The sequence below is a fragment of the Crotalus tigris genome, unplaced genomic scaffold (assembly GCF_016545835.1).
Source record: "Crotalus tigris isolate CLP2741 ecotype Arizona unplaced genomic scaffold, ASM1654583v1 scf7180000017690.20705106771:4171800, whole genome shotgun sequence".
In the NCBI taxonomy this organism is placed as follows: domain Eukaryota; kingdom Metazoa; phylum Chordata; class Lepidosauria; order Squamata; family Viperidae; genus Crotalus; species Crotalus tigris.
The window spans coordinates 3,439,365-3,461,251 of record NW_024096569.1 but is presented as its reverse complement, the minus strand read 5'-3'; the positions used below and the strand labels follow the sequence as shown (position 1 = coordinate 3,461,251).

The window sequence follows — 21,887 nt, the reverse complement described above, 5'->3', positions numbered from 1 at the left end:
TTATGTTGCAGGTGCTTGTCTGTTTGAATTCTGAAGTCCCAGAGCAGTTTAATTTTATCATTTTCTATGACTTTCTCTATTTTATGATCCCATCAGTTTTTGCTTACAGGCAAATGATATTTTTTGCAGATCTTCCAATGCACCATTGTTGCTACTTTGTCATGCCGCTGCTTGTAATCAGTCTGTGCAATCTTCTTGCAACAGCTTACCAAGTGGTCCACTGTTTCTTCAGCTTCTTTGCATAGGCGGCACTTACTGTCTGTTGCTATCTTCTCAATTTTGACTTTATATGCATTTGTCCTTAAGGCTTGGTCTTGTTCAGCCAGAATTAGCCCCTCGGTCTCTTTCTTCAATTTTCCTGCTCTTAGCCATTGCCAGGTCTTGTTATTATCTGCTTTCCCAGCTATTTTTTTAATGTATTGGCCATGTAGTGCTTTGCCTTTCCATGCCTCTATTCTGCTCTTCATTTGGTCTTTCTTGTAGGCCAATTTGGTCTCTCCAGTAGTCAGTAAGCCTTCCTGATATGCTAATTTCAGTGCATCTTCATCATTGTTCTTCAGATATTCTTCCAAAGCCATTTTTTCTTCTTCAACCATCTGATGTACTTGTAGCATTCCACGCCCACCCATTTGCCTTGGTAGATAAAGTCTATCAATGTCACTGCGTGGATGAAGGGCATGATTCATTGTCATTATTTTTCTGGTCTGCCTATCCATTGCTTTTAGTTCTGCTTGAGTCCAGTCCACTATTCCAGCTGTGTACCTAATGACTGGGATTGCCCAGGTGTTGATTGCCTTTATGGTATTTCCTCCATTGAGTTTGGACTTTAAGATTTTCTTCACTCTCTTGATGTATTCACCTCTAATCTTTTTCTTGACTTCAGTGTGCTTGATGTTGTCAGCTTGAAGGATACCCAAGTATTTGTAGTAATCTTCCTCATCCAGACTCTTAATGTTATTTTCGTGGGGCATCTTGATTCCTCCAGTTTTCACTACTTTTGCTTGTTTGATAGTAAGTGTGGCACATTTGTCCAAGCCAAACTCCATAACAATATCTTGGCTATATATACGGACAGTGGTATTATTATTATTATTATTATTATTATTATTATTAATCGTCGCACGGTCAGCCAGATGTTCAGACTGGATTTGGCATTTTTGTCCATCTATCCAGTCTTTCCCAAGGACCTGGGACAGGCAGATGTGGATGTTTGATGGTGTTACAGATCTCGTCGCAGGATGGAAGCAGTTCCTAGCAAGGCCGCCTTTTGCAATTGACTAATAGCGAATTTGTCAATGCCAATTGTGTTCAAGTGGTGCTCCAGCTGTTTTGGGATTGCACCCAAGGCGCCTATCACTATTGGTGCCACCCTTGCTTGCCTTTGCCACAGTCTTTCTATTTCTATTTGTAGATCTTTGTATTTTGTGATCTTCTCCGGTTCTTTCTCGTCTATTCTGCTGTCTCCAGGCACTGCCATGTCCACTATCCAGACTTTTTTGTCTTTCTCATCGACAATTGTTAAATCCGGGGTGTTATGTCGCATGTGCTTGTCTGTTTGAATTCTGAAGTCCCAGAGCAGTTTAATTTTATCATTTTCTATGACTTTCTCTAGAATAATAATAATAATAATAATAATAATAATAATAATAATAATAATAATGACAAAAAAAGTCTGGATAATGGACGTGGCAGTGCCTGGAGACAGCAGAATAGACGAGAAAGAACTGGAGAAGATAACAAAATACAAAGACCTACAAATAGAAATAGAAAGACTGTGGCAAAAGCAAACAAGGGTAGTACCAATAGTCATAGGCTCCTTGGGTGCAATCCCAAAACAACTGGAGCACCACTTGAACACCATTGGCATTGACAAATTCGCTATTAGTCAATTGCAAAAGGCGGCCTTAATAGGAACTGCTTCCATCCTGCGACGATATCTGTAATACAATCAAACATCCACATCTGCCTATCCCAGGTCCTGGGTAAGGACTCGATAGGTAGACAAAATGCCAAATCCAGTCTGAACATCTGGCTGATTTTGCGATGATCAATAATAATATAATTATTATCTTTTATTCATTAAACATGAACCTCAGTTAACTGAACATTCAAATTGGCTGGCACTGATAGTTAATACAGGTTGCTTCTTCTTAATAATAATAATAATAATAATTTGTTTGGCTTTGGCTTTAAGCAAGCGCTGGAGATTTAAATGACAGCCAGTTGACTTTTTCACACACACTCCGTCTTAAAACCTAGTTCTGCAAATATAGGACTTACGACCACAGTTGAGCCAAAAAATTGCTGCCGTTAAGCGAGACATTTGTTAAGTGAGTTTTGCCCCATTTGACCCACCTTTCTGCCACCATTGTTAAGTGAATCACTGCAGTTGATAAGTTAGTAAACTGGTTGTTAAGTGAATCCAGCTTCCCCCACTTCACTTGTCAGGTCGCAAAAGGGGATCACATGATCCCCGGGGCACTGCAGCCGTCATAAATGTGAGTCAGTTGCCATGATCTGAATTTTGATCGCCTGACCACGGGGATGCTGCAAGGGTCGTAAGTGTGAAAAACAAATCACCCAGTGGGCTTTCATGCCTATGGTGGAACTAGAACTCACTATCTTCTGGTGTTTGGTCCAAACTCACTCTGGCTTTTATGCCTAAAGCAAGACTAGAATTCACAGCCTCCTGGTGATTGGCCCAAAGTCACCCAGCTGGCTTTCATGTCTAAAGCAGGACTAGAATTCCCAGCCTCCTGGTGATTGGCCCAAAGTCACCCAGACGTCTTCCATGCCTAAGGCAGGACTAGAACTCACCACCTCCTGGTGCTTGGCCCAAAGTCACTTTGTCAGCTTTCATGCCTAAATCAGGATTTGAACTCATGGTCTCCCAGTTTCTGGCCTGGCACCTTCACCACTAGACCAAGCTGGCTTTTGGAACCTTGTTAACAATACCACAACAGGTTGTGACTACAGGCAGCAACACGAGTGGGGCTGCTTTAAAGCACCAATTCTGCGGCTGTGGTAACTTTGTACATTCATAAAATGTCCGATCATCCAGTGAGAAATATCTGATTTTGGAGCTGAAAGTAGCACTTCTTCTTTTGAATTTCCTGCACAATGACCTTGCGAGGTAGTCAGGGCTGCAAAGGTTTGGTGGCCAAGGACAGACTAGAAAGGGTAACGAACTACAGTCCTCGACTTAATAACCATTTCTTTAGGGACAATTAGAATTCACAACCGTGTGAAAAAAGTAACTTATGACTATTATTTATTTATGTTTTAGTCCATACAATGTTTATCTCTTATGATCGTAAGCTGCCCAGAGTTACCTTGATGTAAGACTCGGGGGGAGGGCAATAAATTAAATAATAAATAAATAAATAAATATGGACATAAGACTGCCCAAAAAAATATTTTTTCCTCATCTGGCACACTTCATACTAAGCCATCTTAATTCCCGCTTTTTAAGTCTGGACAGCAAAGAGTGAAGCAAGTGAAAAAGATTGGCATTAAATAGGGAGGTGCCAAATATTTTGCACGCTGGCACCACGCGCGTTTCTCCAAAAGGCAACCGGACTTTCTTTGTTTGTCCTTGAAGAGGTTTCACTTCTCGATCCAAGAAGCTTCCTTCCGTTCTGACCGAACGGCGGAGGAGGGAAGGATTGATATTCCTTTGCAGTCATCTGGTCGTTAGTACTCCCTCCGAGAGTCATTTAGGCCACTTGGAGATATATCTGTGCCCTCAGGGTCACCTGAATCAGAGTGCAAATTGGGTGTGGAGCCTTCTTGGGACTGCTGAAAGGACCGTGTGGTAAACAGGAGAGAGGTAGTGTCGTATCCCTCCCCCTCTGTTGAGAGAGGACTGTTCCGTCTTAATGTAGGTGACCCCTTTTTCAAACCCCTCTCTCAACTGAGGGGGAGGGTTACAATGCCACCTCTCTCCTGTTTACAATACGGTCCTTTCAGCAGTTCCAAAGTTCCACATCCATTTGCACTCTGATTCAGATGAGCCTGAAGGCACAGATAAACCTCCAAGTGGCCTCAACGACTCTCAGAGGGAGTACTAACGACCAGATGACTGGAAAGGAGTATCAATCCTTCCATCCTCCGCCATTCGGTCAGAACTGAAGAAGCATCTTGGACTAGCTGTATTCCTTGAAGTCATCTGGTCATTAATACTCACTCTGAGAGTCGTTGAGGCCATTTGGAAGTTGAAAGGACCGTGTGGTAAACAGGAGAGAGGCGGTGTCGTATCCCTCTCCCTCTGTTGAGAGAGGACTGTTCCGTCTTAATGTAGATGGCCTCTTTGACTCCTCTTTCGAACCCCTTCCTCAACCGAGGGGGAGTTATAACATCCCCATCTCCTGTTTAAACAGAGTCCTTTTGGCAGTTCCAAGAAGGCTCCACACCCAAATATTTGCACTTTGATTCAGGTGATCCTGAGGGCAGAGATAAACCTCCAAGTGGCCTCAACGACTCTCAGAGGGAGTACTAACGACCAAATGACTGCAAAGGAATATCAATCTTTCCATCCTCCGCCATTTGGTCAGAACTAAAGAAGCTTCTTGGATGAGAAGCAAAACATCTTCAAGGAAAAACGAGAGTCCAGTTGCCGTTTGAAAAAGCACCTTGGGGACAACCCTGACCTGGTTGACTAAGAATTTTTTGTGCGTTCGTAGTTTTTGTGCGTTCGTAGTTCCACATTTTTATTCAAAGTTCCCTGTTCGAGGGTAGAATGGCTGTGCAGGTTTGAAACGAGGATTTTTCTGAGTATGAAACACCTTATTGAGGTCTTGGGGCTGTTTCCAGGATGCTCACATAGGGTTGCTTCCTCTGGCTTGGAAAATGTTTTATGAAATTGCACACTTGGCGATGTGAAACGGATCGTTTTGAACCCTGCTGTGGTGTGAGTGTGAGCATATTTAGTAGAGGGCAGCTGAAATCGAATTTTCAGTCTTCTTGAAGCTACAGGTAGTCCTCGACTTATGACTAATTGCTTAGTGACTGTTCAAAGTTATGACAGACGTTCTAGTTCTGAGCTTCTCATGGGGGAGTCCTCCTGAGGTCATGTGACTGCATTTTGGGGGGTTGGCAACTGGCCCAGATTTAGGACTGTGTGCAGCATCCTGGGGTCGCTTGACTCCCATTTTTACGACGTTTTCCATTAAAAAAGGGTGGGATTTACTTCTGATTTTCAGCAAAACCGGCCTGCAGTAAACAATTGTTTCGCTTAACGACTGGAGAATTCGCTTAACAACCACCAGCAAAAAAGGTTGTAAAAATCAAGGTTGGTCACGTTTTACAACCGTCGTGATTTAGGGCTGTCGTAAGAAGGCTCCGTTACGGTCGTAATACATGTCTCCAAAATCTTTGGGGATATTCCAAGGATGCTGTGGAAATAGAGTATATCCCAAAGCTGTAATGTTTAAAAAAAAAACTGAGCAATTTGCTATCCTGTTCCTAGTCCCTGTGTTTGCCGAACACTTTCCATTTTGCTACTGAATTAAGCCACTTGGGAGGTTTACCCCGCGCACTTAATCAAAAACTAATTAAACTGGCGGAATTCCATGAAGATAAAACAAGCCGAACGCTAGCTGACCTTAGCAGCTAAGACAGGGGTGCCCAAGCTATGGGCTGGGGCTGACTACTGGGCCACCGGGTTGTGGGATAGGCTGACCAGTGCATGCACATGTGTGCGTGCTCATCCTCCCCATGGACCCATTTGCACATGAATGTGGGGCTGGCACGTTAGCGCCTGCACCCCTATGCAAATGGGGCCACTAGCCATGTGGATTGTGTGGTCCATTTTTGCATGTGTGCGGGTGCTAGCCGCGGTGGTGGCTAGCACCTGTGCATGTGCACAAACAGGCCGCTAGCCCCGCACGAGTGCGGGCGGTCCCGTTTGTGCACGCCTCCGTTCGCACGCGCATGCACACACACACCAATTTCCCAGCTGCTCCCTTTCCCTCTGAGCCGCTAGCCTGAAAAGGTTGGTGACCTCTGAGCTAGGAAAATGTCGTGGTAAAGTCTTTAACCGGGTTAAAATAAATCGCCAGATACTGGCCAGGTATCAGTTATACATAGAACTGTGGTTTGTTAGTTCATTTTTTTGAACTTAAATTGAGAACGTTTAATGAATATTTGCAATGCAGGTAGTCCTCTACTTACAAATATCCATTTAGTGACCATTTGAAGCTTAAACGGCACTGTTAAAAGTGACTTTTTTCACGCTTATGACCATGGCAGCCACCCCCTGATCACGTGATCAAAACTTGGACGCTTTGTAACTAGTTCATACTTATGACCGTTGCAAGGTCCCCAGGTCATGTGATTCCCTTTTGCAACCTTGTGTCAATGGGGAAGCCAGATTCACTTAACAACCGTGTGACTAATGGCTGAAGTGATTCGCTTAACAACGGTGGCAAGGAAGGTCGTAAAAGGGGGCATAACTCGCTTAGCAACAGCCTCGCTTAGTAACGGAAGCGTTGGGCTGTTGTGGTCGTATGTCAAGGAGTACCTCTATTCTTCGTCAAAAGAGCGCTTCAACTGGGAAGCCACAATCTGAGAGCAAGTTAACTCTTGTTCTTTACTACAGGCATTAGTGACGAGATTTGTTTGCAATTAGTGTGTAACACAATCCATTCGGCTCTTTTTCCACAGCAGGGGCGTTGCTTAAGGAAACTGAAATCCCGAACTAATCGTGCCCATTTGACAACAATCCTCATAAATCTGGAAAATTCCATTCAGGATTATAGGTAGGCCCCATTCAGGATTATAGGTAGGCCTATACGTTACAACCGCCCTGGAGCCTTGCCGTCATGGTCATAACTCAGGACGGTTGTAAAACAGGTTGGTCCTGTGACCAACCCGATTTTACAATCATTTTTGCGGCGGTTGTTAAACAAACACCACGGTCGTTAAGTGAATCAGTGGTTTTTCTCTGGGCGTCGTAAAACACAGGAGATTCCTCAAATTACGACCGTAATGGAGCCTGTCATTGTGATTATCATTTGGGACGGCTGTCAAGCAAAGTTGGTTACGTAACTGACCCGGTTTTACGACTCTTTTTCCCGCTGGTCGTTAAGTGAGTGGCACGGTTGTTAAACGGAACCAGTGGTTTGCTATGGGCCTGATTTTGATGAAATCTGTGGCAAATGCTAGTTTTTGGCACAACTGTCAGGGGTCGTGAAAACAGGGCAAGTAAGCCCGTGGGAACTTTGAACCATTGCTAAGCAACTGGTTGTAAAAATTAACATTATGCCACTTTGAAATCTAGGGGTTGCACCCCTATTAAGGCAGACCATTACTCTAGAACAGGGGTCTTCAAAGTTGGCCCTTTGATGACTTGTGGACTTCAACCCCCAGAATTCCTCAGCCAGCGTGCCTAGCTGAGGAATTCTGGGAGTTGAAGTCGAAAAGCAGGGGTCTTCAAACTTGGTCCTTTCATGACTTGTGGACTTCAACTCCCAGAACTCCTCAGCGAGGCACGCTGGCTGAGGAATTCTGGGAGTTGAAGTCCAGAAGTCATCAAAGGGCCAACTTTGAAAACCCCTGGTCTAGAACATTTCTGTCGATAATATATTGGTTTTTCTGTGAATAAGGAATTTTTGTTTAATTTTGGCACCTTCCAAAGCAGTGGTTCTCAACCTTTTTAATGCCGCGACCCCCCAACCGGTCGTAAGTCGAGGACTACTCAACCAGTCGTAAGTCGAGGACTACTCAACTGGTGCAGCACCATTTGCAGAATGGGACTTTTGGCGGGCTCAGCAGGGCAGAGACAGCCTGGACAATTCCTATTGGCTTTTGAAAGCCAATAGAATTAGACTCTATTCAAGAGAGTCTATTCTATTGGCTTTCAAAAGCCAATAGAATAAAAGGGAGTAGCACAGCTAAGGAAAAGGGGAGAAAAAATGGCGGACTGCGTTGTTTGGCGACCCCCGTGAAATGGTTATTCGACCCCAAATAGGGTCCCGACCCACAGGTTGAGAACCACTGTTCCAAAGGTTAAGTTAGGGTTCAAGAAAAGGATTTTATCAATTGTGCTTCAAATCAGACTGCAGGACCAGTTCAATATAGGTAATCCTCGACTTACAAGTTCATTCAGCGACCATTAAGTTAAAATACCACTGAAAAAAAGTGACTTGTGGCCGTTTTTCACACTTTTGGCTGTTGCAGCATCTCCATGGCCATGCGATCAAAATTCAGACACTTGGCAACTGACTCCTATTTATGACGGTCGACGGAGAATTCCAGGGTCACTTGATCCCCTTTTGCGATCATCCGACGAGCAGAATCAACGGGGAAGCCAGATTGCCGAACAAGCATGTCACTAACAACTGCAGTGATTCACTTAACAATCGCGACAAGAAAGGCCGTAAAGTGGGGCAAAATTCACTTAACCAAGTTTCACTTAGCGACAGAAACTTCGGACTCCAATTGTGGTCGCAGGTTGAGGACTACCTGTACAGTAAAAAGGCTTGAGATTATCTTGGGAACGTGTCCCAATCAGAGCATCGCTTTTTCCTCCATGTTGCGTTACTATGCAAGGCATCCAAGCAGATGTAGACAACCTGCAATGATGATGCATTAATTTGTGCTACCATTTTTGTTGTGGTTGTTCAAAATCCTTTTAAAATGCTTTTGAGCTTTTCTTCTACCAGCCGGTTTTATTTTGGCTCCTCATGAGGACTAGAAACTCATTTTCCAAAAAAGGAATTCTCAGACACCTAAATATCTCGTCTCGCTCACTTCCCGCTGTTTGGCCCTGATTTTGTATGTATTTTGTATTATTTCAAGAGCAAATCTTCTGTTTTTTCTCAGTTTCTTATTTTGCTGGGAAAGTTGAGGAAAAATTTCGAGAGATGATTGAATCCAGAACCGTGCTTTTCACCCATGGCAACTTCAAGATGTCTGGACTTCAATTCCCAGAATTCTCCAGCCAGCAATGCTGAGAATTCTGGGAGTTGAAGTCCAGGCATCTTAAAGCTGCCAAAGTTGAGAAACGCTGAGGTAGACTAAGGTAACCTTGACACTATTAAACTGTGTGGACCGAGTCCCAGAATTCTCAGGAAAGACTTCGCTTGCTAGGGAATTCTGGGAAATCATTCTATGTATTTAAAACATCCCCGATAAGGATGGTTGAGGAATTCTGGGAATTGAAGTTCAACTTGATAGTTATCAACATTACGAGACGTTATGGGTGACAATCACCCATGACAGCCGTAGGGGTAGGCAACCTTGGCTCTTTTATGACTCGTGGACTTCAACTCCCAGAATTCCTGAGCTAGCCATGCTGAGGGGAAAGGGAGAGGTTTCCAAGCTGAGCCATGGCTCAGGAATTCTGGGAGTTGAAGTCCATGAGTCATAAAAGAGCCAAGGTTGCCTACCAGGAAGGCAGAGAGGCCCACATTTTCATTCAATGACCTGTAGAGGACTACAGGGGTGACATCCCAAAGCTGGTTAGCAGTAACCTTGGTTAGTTTTCTTCTGCGACTTATCCTGTCAGGTTAATCCAAAAGGTTGATTTGCTTATGCTTCAGTGTTTTGGGAAACTTCCCCCAATTAAGTCACATACAGCCCGGTGGAATCAGGGAACCAGGACTTGAAAGAACTAAGGTGGACAATTAGGCCAAAATTCAGTTAGTCCTCGATTTATGACCACGTTCTGTCACTAAGCGAGACAAGTCCTTAAATGAGGTTTGCCCCGTCCTACCACCCATCTTGCCATGGTAATTAAGTGAATCCGGTTTCCCCGCTGATTTTGCTCGTCAGATCACAAAAGGAGATCACATGACTCAGCACACTGCAACAGTCCTAAGTACATGCCAGTGGCCCACAGTGGTAACGTTAACAAGACAGGTGTTAAGTGACTCCAGCTTTCCCATTGACTTTGCTCCTCAGAAAGTCACAAAAGGAGATCACATGAGCCCAGCACACTGCAACCGTCATAGGTACATGCCAGTGGCCTGCATTTTAATCATGCTGATTATTGGGACGCTGCGACAGCCATTAAGTGTGAGGGCGTTTGTCAGTCACTTTTTTTCAGCGCTATTGTAGCTTTGAACAATCCCTAACTGAACGGTCGTAAATTGAGGACGATCTGTTCTTTGGCTATTGTGTATTTTTCAAATAATTTTTCGGGGTTGTTCTGCTCCTTAGCACAGATACGATTTGCTGCATGTTGCAGTCCATCGGCTACCGCCATTTCTGTCTCGGCAGGAGATGAAAACAGCATCTTTTCTGATTTGACCCTATTTCAGGGATCTCTAAACATGGCGGCTTTCAGACCTGGGGACTTCATTTCCTAGAATTCTTCAGCCAGTCTTGCTGGCGAGGGCAGGAGTAGGCAACCTTGGCTCTTTTATGATTCGTGGACTTCAACTCCCAGAATTCCTGAGCCAGCGAAGCTGAGGGGAAAGGGAGAGGTTTCCAAGCTGAGCCATGCTGGCTGAGGAATTCTGGGAGTTGAAGTCCACGAGTCATGAGGGGGCCATAGTTCCCCCATGCTGGCTCAGGAATTCTGGGAGTTGGGAGTCCACGAGTCATAAAAGGGCCAAGTTTTTAAGACCCCTGGTTTAAATATTTAAATATTTTTTCCTCACAGTCACGTGATCAAAATTCAGGCATTTGGACAGGGGTAGGCAACCTTGGCTCTTTTATGACTGGTGGACTTCAACTCCCAGAATTCCTGAGTCAACCATGCTGAGGGGAAAGGGAGAGGTTTCCAAGCTGAGCTATGCTGGCTCAGGAATTCTGGGAGTTGAAGTCCACGAGTCATGACGGGGCCAAAGTTTCCCTCATGCTGGCTCAGGAATTCTGGGAGTTGAAGTCCACGAGTCATGAAGGGGCCAAGGTTGCCTGCCCCTGGGCTAGGGAATTCTGGGAGCTGAAGTCCACAAGGCTTAAAAGCTATCAAGACTGAAATCCCCTGCCCTATCAATTCATCCCCATGATGCATTGCAACAACAAACCATAATTCGTTTTCCTAAAAATGAATTATTTCTGGATACTTTCAAGATTTTTTGGAAATGAGATTATGAATGTGCAAGAAAAACAGGCTACACCTGAAATGCAGCACAAAAGTTTTCATTACCGGACATCCTGATTTTGGAAAAGGGCTGCTACAGAAGTGTATTACAGGTAGTCCTCGACTTACGATGACAGGAACCGGAACATTCACCGTTAAGCGGTGCAGTGAGGCTTCACATGATCACAACTTGCAACCTTCCCTGCCAGCTTGTGAGAAGCTGGCTGGGGAAGGTCACAAATGACAATCACAAGAAGGTGAGATGTTGTCACGATCATAATAAATGCATTAAATGAATGCACCAGATGGGGTGGTGCAGTGGTTACAATGCAATATTGCAGGCAAACTCTGCCCACTGCCGGGAGCTCGATCCGAACCAGGCTCAAAGTTGAATCAGCCTTCCATCCTTACGAGGTCGGTAAAATGAGGACCCAGATTATGGTTTTTTTGGGGGGGGGGACAATATGCCAACACTGTAACCCGCTTAGAAAGGGCTGTAAAGCACTATGAAGCGGTATATAAGTCTTAAGCGCTGTGACCAAGCAATCAAATCGTGATCGCGTGACTGCAGGGCTTCGACAGCGGTTGTGAAGTGTGAGAAACAAATGGTCGTTAAGTCGAGGATCGCCTGTATTCTCAAGCCAGTCTGTGGTCAGCACGCTCTGGAAGGGAAATGTTTTACACACTCCTCCGTTCTCAACAAAAACCCGGGTGCGTTTGCACACTGACCCACAACGCCTTAAAGGAGGAATCCAACCGAAAGAAAAAAAAAATAATAATCCCGACAGTCCCTTTTTTTTATCTCAATCATCTTGCATTTGATCTTTTCTTTTCCTTCGAGATGGTTTTCTTTAATATAATTTTTTTAAGTCATTCCCCAACCTTCCCACCCCCTCACCTTAAATACACAACAGAAAGACAAATCCCCCCCCCCCCAGTTCTGGGGTGTGGAGTTGTGGGGCGAAGGAGAGTTGAGAACGGGGTGACGGATCGGCTGTTCTTCCGTTCAGCACTCCCCCCCCCCTTGTAGTTTGTTTGGTATCTGTGTAAGGGCGGTGGGTTTTCCATTATTATTATTTTTGCGTCTCCTTCTTTAAACCCACGAGTTTCCATCTTCTTCGTCCAGTTCTTAAAAATTCACGTCCGTTTGTGAGGGAATACAAAATACACTGTGGGGAGGGAATCAAAAGATCGTCCCCTCCCAAAATTAAGTGTTACAAAAGCAGGAAAGAACGCGACGGGTTTAATTTTTTTTTTCTTCTCCTTCATCTTAAGTCTTTTTTTTTTAAAGGAAAATTATTTCCAGTTTGCTTTTTATGACTTTTTGTTGTTGGTGATGGTGGGTGTTCTCTCTCTCCTTTTTTTTTTTTTTTTGGTTATTGTATAGAAGTTTTTTTTTTTTTTAAGAGCTTTGGATTCCTAAAGAGGGTTTTTTGAGTATTTTTTTTTCTTCGTTTTTTGCAAGGTTTGTCAGCACGCAGCGCCCGGAGCGGCGTCTGCGTGTTTGACGAGAGTCAGTCAGTCATTCAGTGTTCTTTCTCTCTCTCTATTTTTTTTTTAGTTTTTATTTTTTTTTAAAGCCATCGGAGTAGGTTTTTTGCGTCGTTTCCCCGCGCCGAGACAGAACTTGTCGTCTATCAGGAGGAAAAAGACAGTTGAGGTTGTCGGGTTTTATTTGGTTCCCCAGGACCAGAAAAGACCCAGCTGGGGTGGGGTGGGAAAAAGGAAGAGGAGAGAGACGAAAAAAAGAAAAAAAAATTACGGGAAAGAGAAAACTCTCGCCCTGTTTGGTTGCCGATCAAATCCATCAACAGTTCAGGAATTTGTCCTTGATGGTCATTAATATACAAAAATGGGCAGCACATGCTTTGTTGAGGGTTGGTGTTAGGTTGATGTGGGGAGACTGAATTTCTCACTTAATCCCTCCCCCATCTTAAATTTCATCTCCTCGGGTTTATCTCCTTTTTTTTTTCTTCTTTTCTTTTTCTTGTCCATTCTTTCTGTTTTGTTTTTGGCCTTTTTGTTTTCCCCGTCGGTAACGCAGTAAAAGAGTAGAAGGTTAAGTGTTAAGAGAAGGAGCTTTTATGGAAGGGGGCGGGGAGATGTAAAGGTGTGTAAGTGTGTGCGTGAGAGAGGAGACTTTTGAGTATAGGGTGGTGGACGTCAAGATTGGCCAGCAACTGTCTTCAACGGGGTGAATGAAAGAGATCAAGAGAGATGGTAGCACCGATGGGTCAAAGGGAGGGTTTGGGGGCCACCTGCGGTAGGGCAAACGGAGTTATGGGACACGTGGGTGAAGAATTTTGGAACGCCGATGTGAAGATGGGTGACGTGGTTTGGATACTATAAAAGGAGGGGGACATCCCAATCTCTCGGCGTCATTAAAATAGGAGGAAACGTCTTGAGATGTTCCTGGCAGGTGGGAAAGAGGTTGAAGATGTCACTCTGGAGCCTTTTTTTCAAGAGAGGGACCCGTCTGTAGCACAGGAGGCGGAAGACTCAGGAGTACAGAAAAAGGTGGGAAGGAAAGTATGGAGGAAGCAGGAAGAGGCGAGATCACGGGCTGTCGATCTCATTGGATCTGGCCACACAATCTCGTGACCCGGGAGAGGGGGAAGAGGTAGGGAATTCGCATCAACAGGTCCTCAGGGAGACCTCTAAGTGGGAGGAAGGACAGAACAGTTCAGTGTGAAGAAAAGCTACGGTAGTAGGAGAACATGTGCAACAGCCAGGGTTGAATTGGGTACCCTCTAAAGATGAAGCTTAGTAAGGACCTCAGTGGACGAGTTGCTGTTCAGCTCAACCTCCGGTCACTCTGTGGAAGCGGAGTGACCTTTGGAATGAAAATTGCAACGGGGACCTGGGCCCTTGAAGTCAGCCTGGGGAGGGGACACAAGGAGTATCCCTCTTGAGAAAACCTCGTGGCTGGCAGTGAGAAATGGGGGCACCTAGGTCTGAAATGAACCTTGAAGGACGGTTGGGTGGAAGTAGAGGGGTGGTCCACGCAGGCGTCCACCCACCCACAGGTCCGTTCGCTAGTCAATCTCTCTCCATTGGCGGCAGTATAGCATCCATCTCTATAAAGCTAGTAGTGTCGTCGAGGTAGAGTTACTTTTTGGATTGGAGTCCGAGTGAGGTAATTTGGATTCCTCTTTGGCAAACACCGATGCGGTTGCTGTGGTGGAGCTGGCCTTGCGCCGGTGAGCGCTGGAGCGCAGGTGGGCTCCCAACGCCTCCCGGCCACTCACGAGGACCTCGCAGGCCAGGCAGTGGTAGGTGCACACGGGCACGCGCAGCGGAGGTGGCGCGGCCGGCGACTGGCGCCCGAAGTAGCAGAGCGCGGCTTGATGGGCGACAGCTGCCCCCTCGCTCTCGAAGGCGGCCTTGCACTGGCGACAAAGGTACTGGTGGGTCACGTCGACTGTAGAGATGCCGGGAGCCTCGGACACCTCGACGGGGGGCTCAGGTGTGGGTGTTGGGAGCAGGGGGCTGGGCAGCAGCCCCATAAGTGTCTGAGGTATGACGGGGTTCATGGGGAACAGCCCCTTCTTCATGCCGTAGAGCTGCTGAAAGTACGCCCCGGGCAGTTGTGCTCCGAAAAGAGAGGGGGCGGCTGCGGCTGCAGTGGCCGCTGCTGGCAACGGGAAGGGCAGGAACTGGCCTCCCAGCAGGGCCGGCACTGCAGCCTTCAATGTCTTGAGGTTCTTCAGCGTGACAGCAGAGGACAAGGAGGGCTCCTGGACTGAATTTGAAGTCAGTTCAGCCTGACTGTCACTTGGGGAGGTCTCGGGAGCAGGAACAGGCTCAGTTAAGGGGCCGACCTGGCCAGATTCGGGCGGCAGATGCTGAGGTAAGGAGAGGCCTGGCTGAGAGGAGGTCAAAGGGGTGCTCAGGATCCCCGCAGAAGAAGCAGGCGTGCCTGTTGGGGTGGGAGAAAAAAGAGAGGTGAATCGAGGAAGGCTTCTCTCGCTCATTGGGGACGTGTGTCCTTTCCAAAGGCCTCCCCCCTTTTTTTCCCCTGGTTCCAATTGCAAAACCATCGTCCCGCCTTTACAGGTTGACCATTTCCTCTCCTCCAACCTCACTACTACGAAACGGGAGTCCACCAGCAGTCCTCGATGCAAAAATGGAGGAGAGGATGGGAAATTCCTCGGCTTTCTGCATATATAATCATTTCCCTCCCCCCCCCTCACAAAAAAAGAGCAAGAAGGTTAAAGGATGGAAAGTACCAAAGTGAAAATGAGGATTAACGAACCAGAGAAGGAAACCAGAAAATAAAAATGCGGGTAGGCCAACCTTCCAGGTCAAACGTGGAGCAGAACTTAGAATTTGGGAAATGCTGGAGGACACCGTGGAACATCAACGGTGTTCCTGGAAAGATCAGAACGGGGCGTTCCTACAGCAGGGAGGGCGTTCTACACTAAACGTACAGTACGTTGTAGAGTACAGTGCACTGGACAGTAAAGCCCACTGTGCAACTCAACTCCGAGGCGCTACAACAGTGGTGGCGAACCTGTGGCACGCGTGCCAGAGGCGGCACTCAGAGCCCTCTCTGTGGGCACTTCTCTGAATTGCTGGTGGCGGGCTGCAGAGCCCCAGAGTGTGCCGGTTGAGGGGCCGGCAGGCTGCGGCTGCTGACGGACACTGTCGGCCCCCCATGCTGGCCTCTGTGTGCGGGGGCCGATGGTGTCAGGCAGCAGCTGCCCCGGCCCCTGCCTTGCCTTGCCCTGAGATAATGGCACCCCCACCCTGCCTCACCTCACCTCGCAGGACGAGCCTCCTACCCACCACCCCACCTACCAGAGACCCCCTGGATCTCCCCCAACCCTGCCCGGCCCTCACAGGCATCCCTCCCCATGAGCAACATCGAGGTGACCACGCCCACCTTAGCCACACCCACCCAGTCTGCCATGACCACCACAGCCACGCCCACCCAGTGGGCCACACCCACCTGGCACCCGGCAATAAATAAGTGGGTTTGGGGTTGCAGTTTGGGCACTCGGTCTCTAAAAGGTTCGCCATCACTGCTCTACAACGATCCTTGGATGCCCGCCGTTCTACAATCCCACTCACCTGGCACAAAGGGGGGCTTGGTCCCAAGAGAAGATGGCACGGCTGTAGGAGTCACCGGCACTCCCAGCCTGGTTGGGGAAGGTGCTCCTTTGTCTGACACCAGCTCGTAGCGCTTGCTCTCACTCTTAAGCTGGGATTTGATGGCCTCCTTTAGCCGAGCTAGGTGGCCACGAGAAAAGAGATGCCCACGACAAGAGACGTAGAAATCGTACTTGACTTCACAGTAGGGGCATTCAGATGGAGCCTGAGCAGCGGAGGGGGCCTCGTCACCGCCACTGGTCCCGCCGGAAGCAGCCTTGGCCTTTTTCTCTTTCGCCCGCGCGTTCTGAAACCAGACCTGGATCACCCGTTTGGGGAGTCCTATCTCCTCCCCCAGCACCTCGCACTCCTGCATGGTTGGGGTTCGATAGATCCCATAGCACACCTTCATGATCTTCAGCTGGAGGCTGGACATCTGGGTGCGATACCGTCTCTGCCCGAAAGAATCGTGAAACTCTCCAGAACCTCCATCCATCGTTCGATTCCGGTGGCCACCGGAGAAGTCCAGGTCAGCCGAGGAGGAAGAGGAGGAAGAATCGCTCAGCTCTCCTCCAGACAAGCTTCGGTCTTCGTGCTCCTTGGGGACTTCTTCAGCCATTTCTTCCAGGCTCTGTGGTTCCATGACAACTTCTGGCTTAGTTAGAAGGGGCTGGAGGTTAACCACAGGGAGGTTGGGTGTGAAGGACCCACCATAATGGACAGGGGTGTCCCGTGGTGGAGGGTTGAACTTTGGGAAAGTGTTGGGTTGTGTTGGTGGAGGCTTGCTGGTTGGAGTGGTGACACTGGTATTACAGCGGAACTGGCCCTTTCGCTCACGAGCTCTTGTGTTCTGGAACCACACTTGGACCACTCTCTTTTTCAGCCCAACTTCCTCAGAGATGCAGTCGAGCATTTTCCGGGTGGGGTTCGAATCTTGCATGTACCAGCGGTAGAGAATCTCCAGTTGCTCAGGCAAAATGGTGGTACGGAGACGCTTGTCCCTGGGGGGCTCATTATCTCCCCCGACAACACTGGCAGTTTCACTTCCGGTGGGAGACAAGGTCCCATCCTCGTGTTTTCGCTTTTGTGCACGTGAAGGATCTGGGTTGACTGGGCGGTCGCCAAATACTAACGGGGTCGTGTCGAGGGGAGGTTGAGGACCAGTCGAAGCCAAGGGAGGGCCAGCTGCTGGCAGGTGACTAATGCGGTGAATATTGAGGAGGTCGCTGCTTGAGAATACGGCGGTGCACTGATCACAGGGGTAGTTCTTGGAAATATCTGGGGGTACCGAGTGGACGGGCTGCTCTTCTTCCACGGGTTTGTCTCCAATACCATCTGTCTTCATATCCCTACTAGGGTCCAAAATTTCTCGTTTCTCGTCCCCTTCCTCTTCCTCCTCCTCCTCCTCCGGCCCTTCATTCTCTTCCTCACCTCCATCTTCTTCCCCCTCATCCAGCTCATTGTTGTAACACTTCTTCAGGTGGCGCATCAGCTCAAAGATGCAGCGGAAGGCCGTCCGACATTTCTTACAAGACGGCTGCACTGCGGTGTTTCCACAGTTGCCCATACTCGCTTCGTTCCCACTGCTCTTTCGGGCTTTCTGGCGAGCATTTTGGAACCAGACCACGATGACCCGATTGGGCAACCCCAAGAGGGCAGACAAACGCTCCACCTCACCATCTTTGGGATAAGCACTCGACTCAAAGAAGGACTGCAGCGCCTGTGACTGGAACTCGGTGAATTTGGTACGAGAGAAACGTCGGGTTGCGGGGAAGCTCCCGCGGGGAAGCTCCAGAACTCCAGACGATGCGCTCTTGCCTTCCTCTTCCTCCCCTCGAAACCAGAGAGACTTCAGGCATTCAGGAGGTACACAGGGAGTCTCGCTTTCTGGTGGGGGCATGACCACCGGCAAGGGTTGCATCAAAAACGGAGGACAGAGAGAGGGAATCTCCAGCGGCAGGGAGGATTGCGTCACAGTGACGGTGGTATTCTCCAGGACGGTGGTGGTGACGGTTGAAACGGCTGCTGCTGCTGCTGCAGTAGTGGTGATCGCAGTTGTCTCAACTGGGAGCACGGGAGGAGGCGGGGGATACATGCTGTCGTAACTCTTCCGGAACTGCACAGCATAGCGATTGAGTGCCTCGAAGGGCAGGAACCGCCGGTGCACGTGCTCCTCGTGGGTTTTCAGGATGAGCATGTTAGAGAACTGTTTCCCACAAGTGCCGCATTGCAGCTTGCCCATGGGGGGACGCAGGGGCACAGTCGGGGGCACGGTGGTGGTTTGTTTGCCCTCGTTGTACTGGATCACTAGCTCGAAGCCGAAATTCTCTAGAAGGGCTTTGGCGGCCGTGCGAGAAGCCTCGTTCCCTGCTTGACTTCCATCTACTTCTTCTCCTTCAGTCTCTTCGGCTGCCTCTACCTTGGAGCTACTCGCGGCCATGGGGGCCGGTTCTTCTTTGGGGGGCAGGGGTGGGAGCAGGACAGGCGACGGGGTGGGGAGGGTCAGCGTTGGCGTGGTTAAGGCCAATTTGGGGGCCACCTTCAGGTCATGTAAATAAAAGGGGAGCAGCAGCTGCTGCTGTTGTTGCTGCAGTTTAAGAAGGGACTCCGGCACCAGAGGAAAAGGGGGCAGCAGGGGTGGGGTGAAAAGGGGTGTAGGGAAGCGGGGTAGTTCTGCCGCAGGTGGAGTGAGAAACGGGAGGGCAGGCACCTGGACGCAGCTGGGGGCCTCAGTTTCCAGAGGGGTGTCGTTGGGAGGCTCCAGCTCAGCAGGGGACACGTCCACCTTGCCGGCGGCTTCCATCTTGGCCACGCGGGAGCGCGTCTGGTGCAACACGGAGCGCATGTGGATCTCCAGAGTGGAGCTCTGGTTGTAAGAGACCCGGCAGGTGGTGCACTTGTAAGGTTTGTCTGAAGAGGGCTGGAGAGCCCCGGGGGCGCCGGGCTCCCCCCGAGACGACACGGTAGGGTCCGCCGAGGCCTTTTTCATCTTGTGGAGATGGGAGACCGAATTATAGTGCACCAGCAGGATGTTCTTCTGCGTGAAGGACTCTTTGCAAACGGTGCATTTGTAGGGACGGGCGGGATCCAAGAATTTGTCCAAGGCGAAATTGGTTGCCTTGCGGTAGGACAGCGGGTGCCGGGAATCCAGATTAGGCAGGATGGGTGGAGAGGCCTCGGGAGGGTCCGCGAGGAGCGGGGCTGGCAGCGGCTGCTCTTCGGGGGTCATGTTTGGATGCAAAGGGTCGTCCTCTTCCGGCTCTTGAGGAGTGACGACGGGAGGAGGAGGAGGAGGAGGAGGTGGGGGTGGCGAGGCAGGAAGTGACTTTTCGGGCTGCTCCTTAGGAGGCGGGGAGGCGGCGACACAGGGTGGGGGGGTCTCAGGGGAAAGTACCGGTGTCGGGGAGGCTTTCTCCTCTGCGGCTGGTGCTGTTGAAAGGAAAGGGAAGAGAGGAAAGAGTTACAGGACTGTCAATATCCCTTTAGAAGGGAGCCAGTGTTGGCTAGTAATGAAGGCAGCAGGCTAGTAATTAGGAGACAGTGAGTTCTAGTCCTGTGTGAGGTATGAAAGCCAGCTGATTGACTTTGGACCAATCACCAAGGGACATTGAGTTCTAGTCCTGCCTCAGGCATAAAAGTGGCTGACTGACTTTGGGCCAATCACCAGGAAAGTGAGAGTTCTAGTTCCATCTTAAGCATAAAAGCCAGCTGGGTGACTTTGGGCCAATCACCAGGAGACTGGGAGTTCTAGTTCCATCTTAAGTGTGAAAGCCCAGCTGGGTGACTTTGGGCTAATCACCAGGAGACTGGGAGTTCTAGTTCCATCTTAAGCGTGAAAGCCCAGCTGGGTGACTGGGCCAATCATCAGGAGACTGGGAGTTCTAGTTCCATCTTAAGTGTGAAAGCCAGCTGGGTGACTTTGGGCTAATCACCAGGAGACTGGGAGTTCTAGTTCCATCCTAAGCATGAAAGCCAGCTGGGTGACTTTGGGCTAATCACCAGGAGACTGGGAGTTCTAGTTCCATCTTAAGCATAAAAGCCAGCTGGGTGACTTTGGGCCAATCACCAGGAGACTGGGATTTCTAGTTCCATCTTAAGCGTGAAAGCCCAGCTGGGTGACTTTGGGCTAATCACCAGGAGACTGGGAGTTCTAGTTCCATCTTAAGCGTGAAAGCCCAGCTGGGTGACTGGGCCAATCATCAGGAGACTGGGAATTCTAGTTCCATCTTAAGTGTGAAAGCCAGCTGGGTGACTTTGGGCCAATCACCAGGAGACTGGGAGTTCTAGTTCCATCTTAAGCGTGAAAGCCAGCTGGGTGACTTTGGGCCAATCACCAGGAGACTGGGAGTTCTAGTTCCATCTTAAGCGTGAAAGCCCAGCTGGGTGACTGGGCCAATCATCAGGAGACTGGGAGTTCTAGTTCCATCTTAAGTGTGAAAGCCAGCTGGGTGACTTTGGGCCAATCACCAGGAGACTGGGAGTTCTAGTTCCATCTTAAGCGTGAAAGCCAGCTGGGTGACTTTGGGCTAATCACCAGGAGACTGGGAGTTCTAGTTCCATCTTAAGCGTGAAAGCCAGCTGGGTGACTGGGCCAATCACCAGGAGACTGGGAGTTCTAGTTCCATCTTAAGCGTGAAAGCCAGCTGGGTGACTTTGGGCCAAGATAAAATAAACGCATTTATATTAATTACTTTTGAAAGTGACAGTTCTGATTTCGGGTGACCGTCTGAACTAATCCCTACAGTTTTCTTGGCAAGATTTTTCAGAAATGATTTGGCATTGCCTGCTTCTCAGGGCCCGGGGAGACTGACTGGCCTGAGGTCACCCAGCTGCTTCTGGGGAATAAGCAGACTCAAGATCCCCTGATGTTTAGCCTGGTGCTTTTGCCATGACACCAAACTGGCTCTCCACTGACTTAATTGCTATTAGAATAACCTGTCAGATCAAATTAATCTCCATCCAGATACTCAAGTAATCTCTTTCTCACACACTAAGAAGTTATTTTCCCACCCAGATTCCTCTCCTTTGCTCAGCAGACCCTTCCCCACCAAAAAAACAAAACCTCAAAAAGACCCGAGGATATGAATGAAACAAGGCAAAGTAGTACAGATAGTCCTCAACTTACGACCGCAACTGAGACTAGAATTTCTGTTGCTATGCAATACAGTTGCCAAGCGAGTTCTGCCCAATTTTACAACTTTTGCCACAATTAAGGGAATCCCTGCAGTCATTAAGTGAATCACACGGTCACTAAATGAATCCCTCCCCCCGTTGACTTTGCTTGTCGGAAAGAAAGGAAGATCACAAATGGTGATCACGTGATCCCGGGATGCTGCAGCTTTCAACAGTCTCTAAATGAATGGCTTTCAGTCAAGGACTGCCTGCATCCGCCATCTGTGACCTCCCGCTAGCTTTCCCAATGACTTTGGAGGCTCCGAAGGATGATCACATGATGGTGAGATGCTGTGACATCATAATGGTGAGCTGGGCACTAAGTGAGGACCAATTGCGTATCCTAATTTCATGAACGTTTAGTGAAACTGCTGGAAGTGGAGGAGGAAGGACGAGGATGAGGAGGATAAAGGAGGAAGAAGGGAGGAAGAGGAAGATAAAGGAAGAGGAAAAGGAGGATAAAGAAGGATAAAGAAGGAAAAAGGTAAAGGAGGAGGGAAGGAAGAGGATAAAGGAGGAAGGAAAAGGAGGATAAAGGAGGAAGAGGAAGATAAAGAAGGAGGAATGAAGAGGAGGATAAAGGAGGAAGGGATTA

At 48.5% G+C, this 21,887-nt stretch overlaps 1 protein-coding gene across 4 annotated transcripts in view; it reads right to left on the bottom strand.

Annotated features, from left to right (window-relative positions):
- Positions 1-12,387: 12,387 nt before the first annotated feature.
- The window catches only part of ZFHX2 (zinc finger homeobox 2), a 42,244-nt gene continuing 32,744 nt past the window's right edge, over positions 12,388-21,887 (bottom strand). For all 4 annotated transcript variants that reach the window (XM_039338098.1, XM_039338101.1, XM_039338100.1 and 1 more), the window contains 2 exons: positions 16,103-19,549; positions 12,388-14,948 (listed from right to left, as the gene is read on the bottom strand). In XM_039338098.1, the coding sequence (XP_039194032.1) occupies positions 14,107-14,948; positions 16,103-19,549 (4,289 nt within the window). In that variant the 3' untranslated portion in view covers positions 12,388-14,106. The remainder of the gene's footprint in view (positions 14,949-16,102; positions 19,550-21,887) is intronic.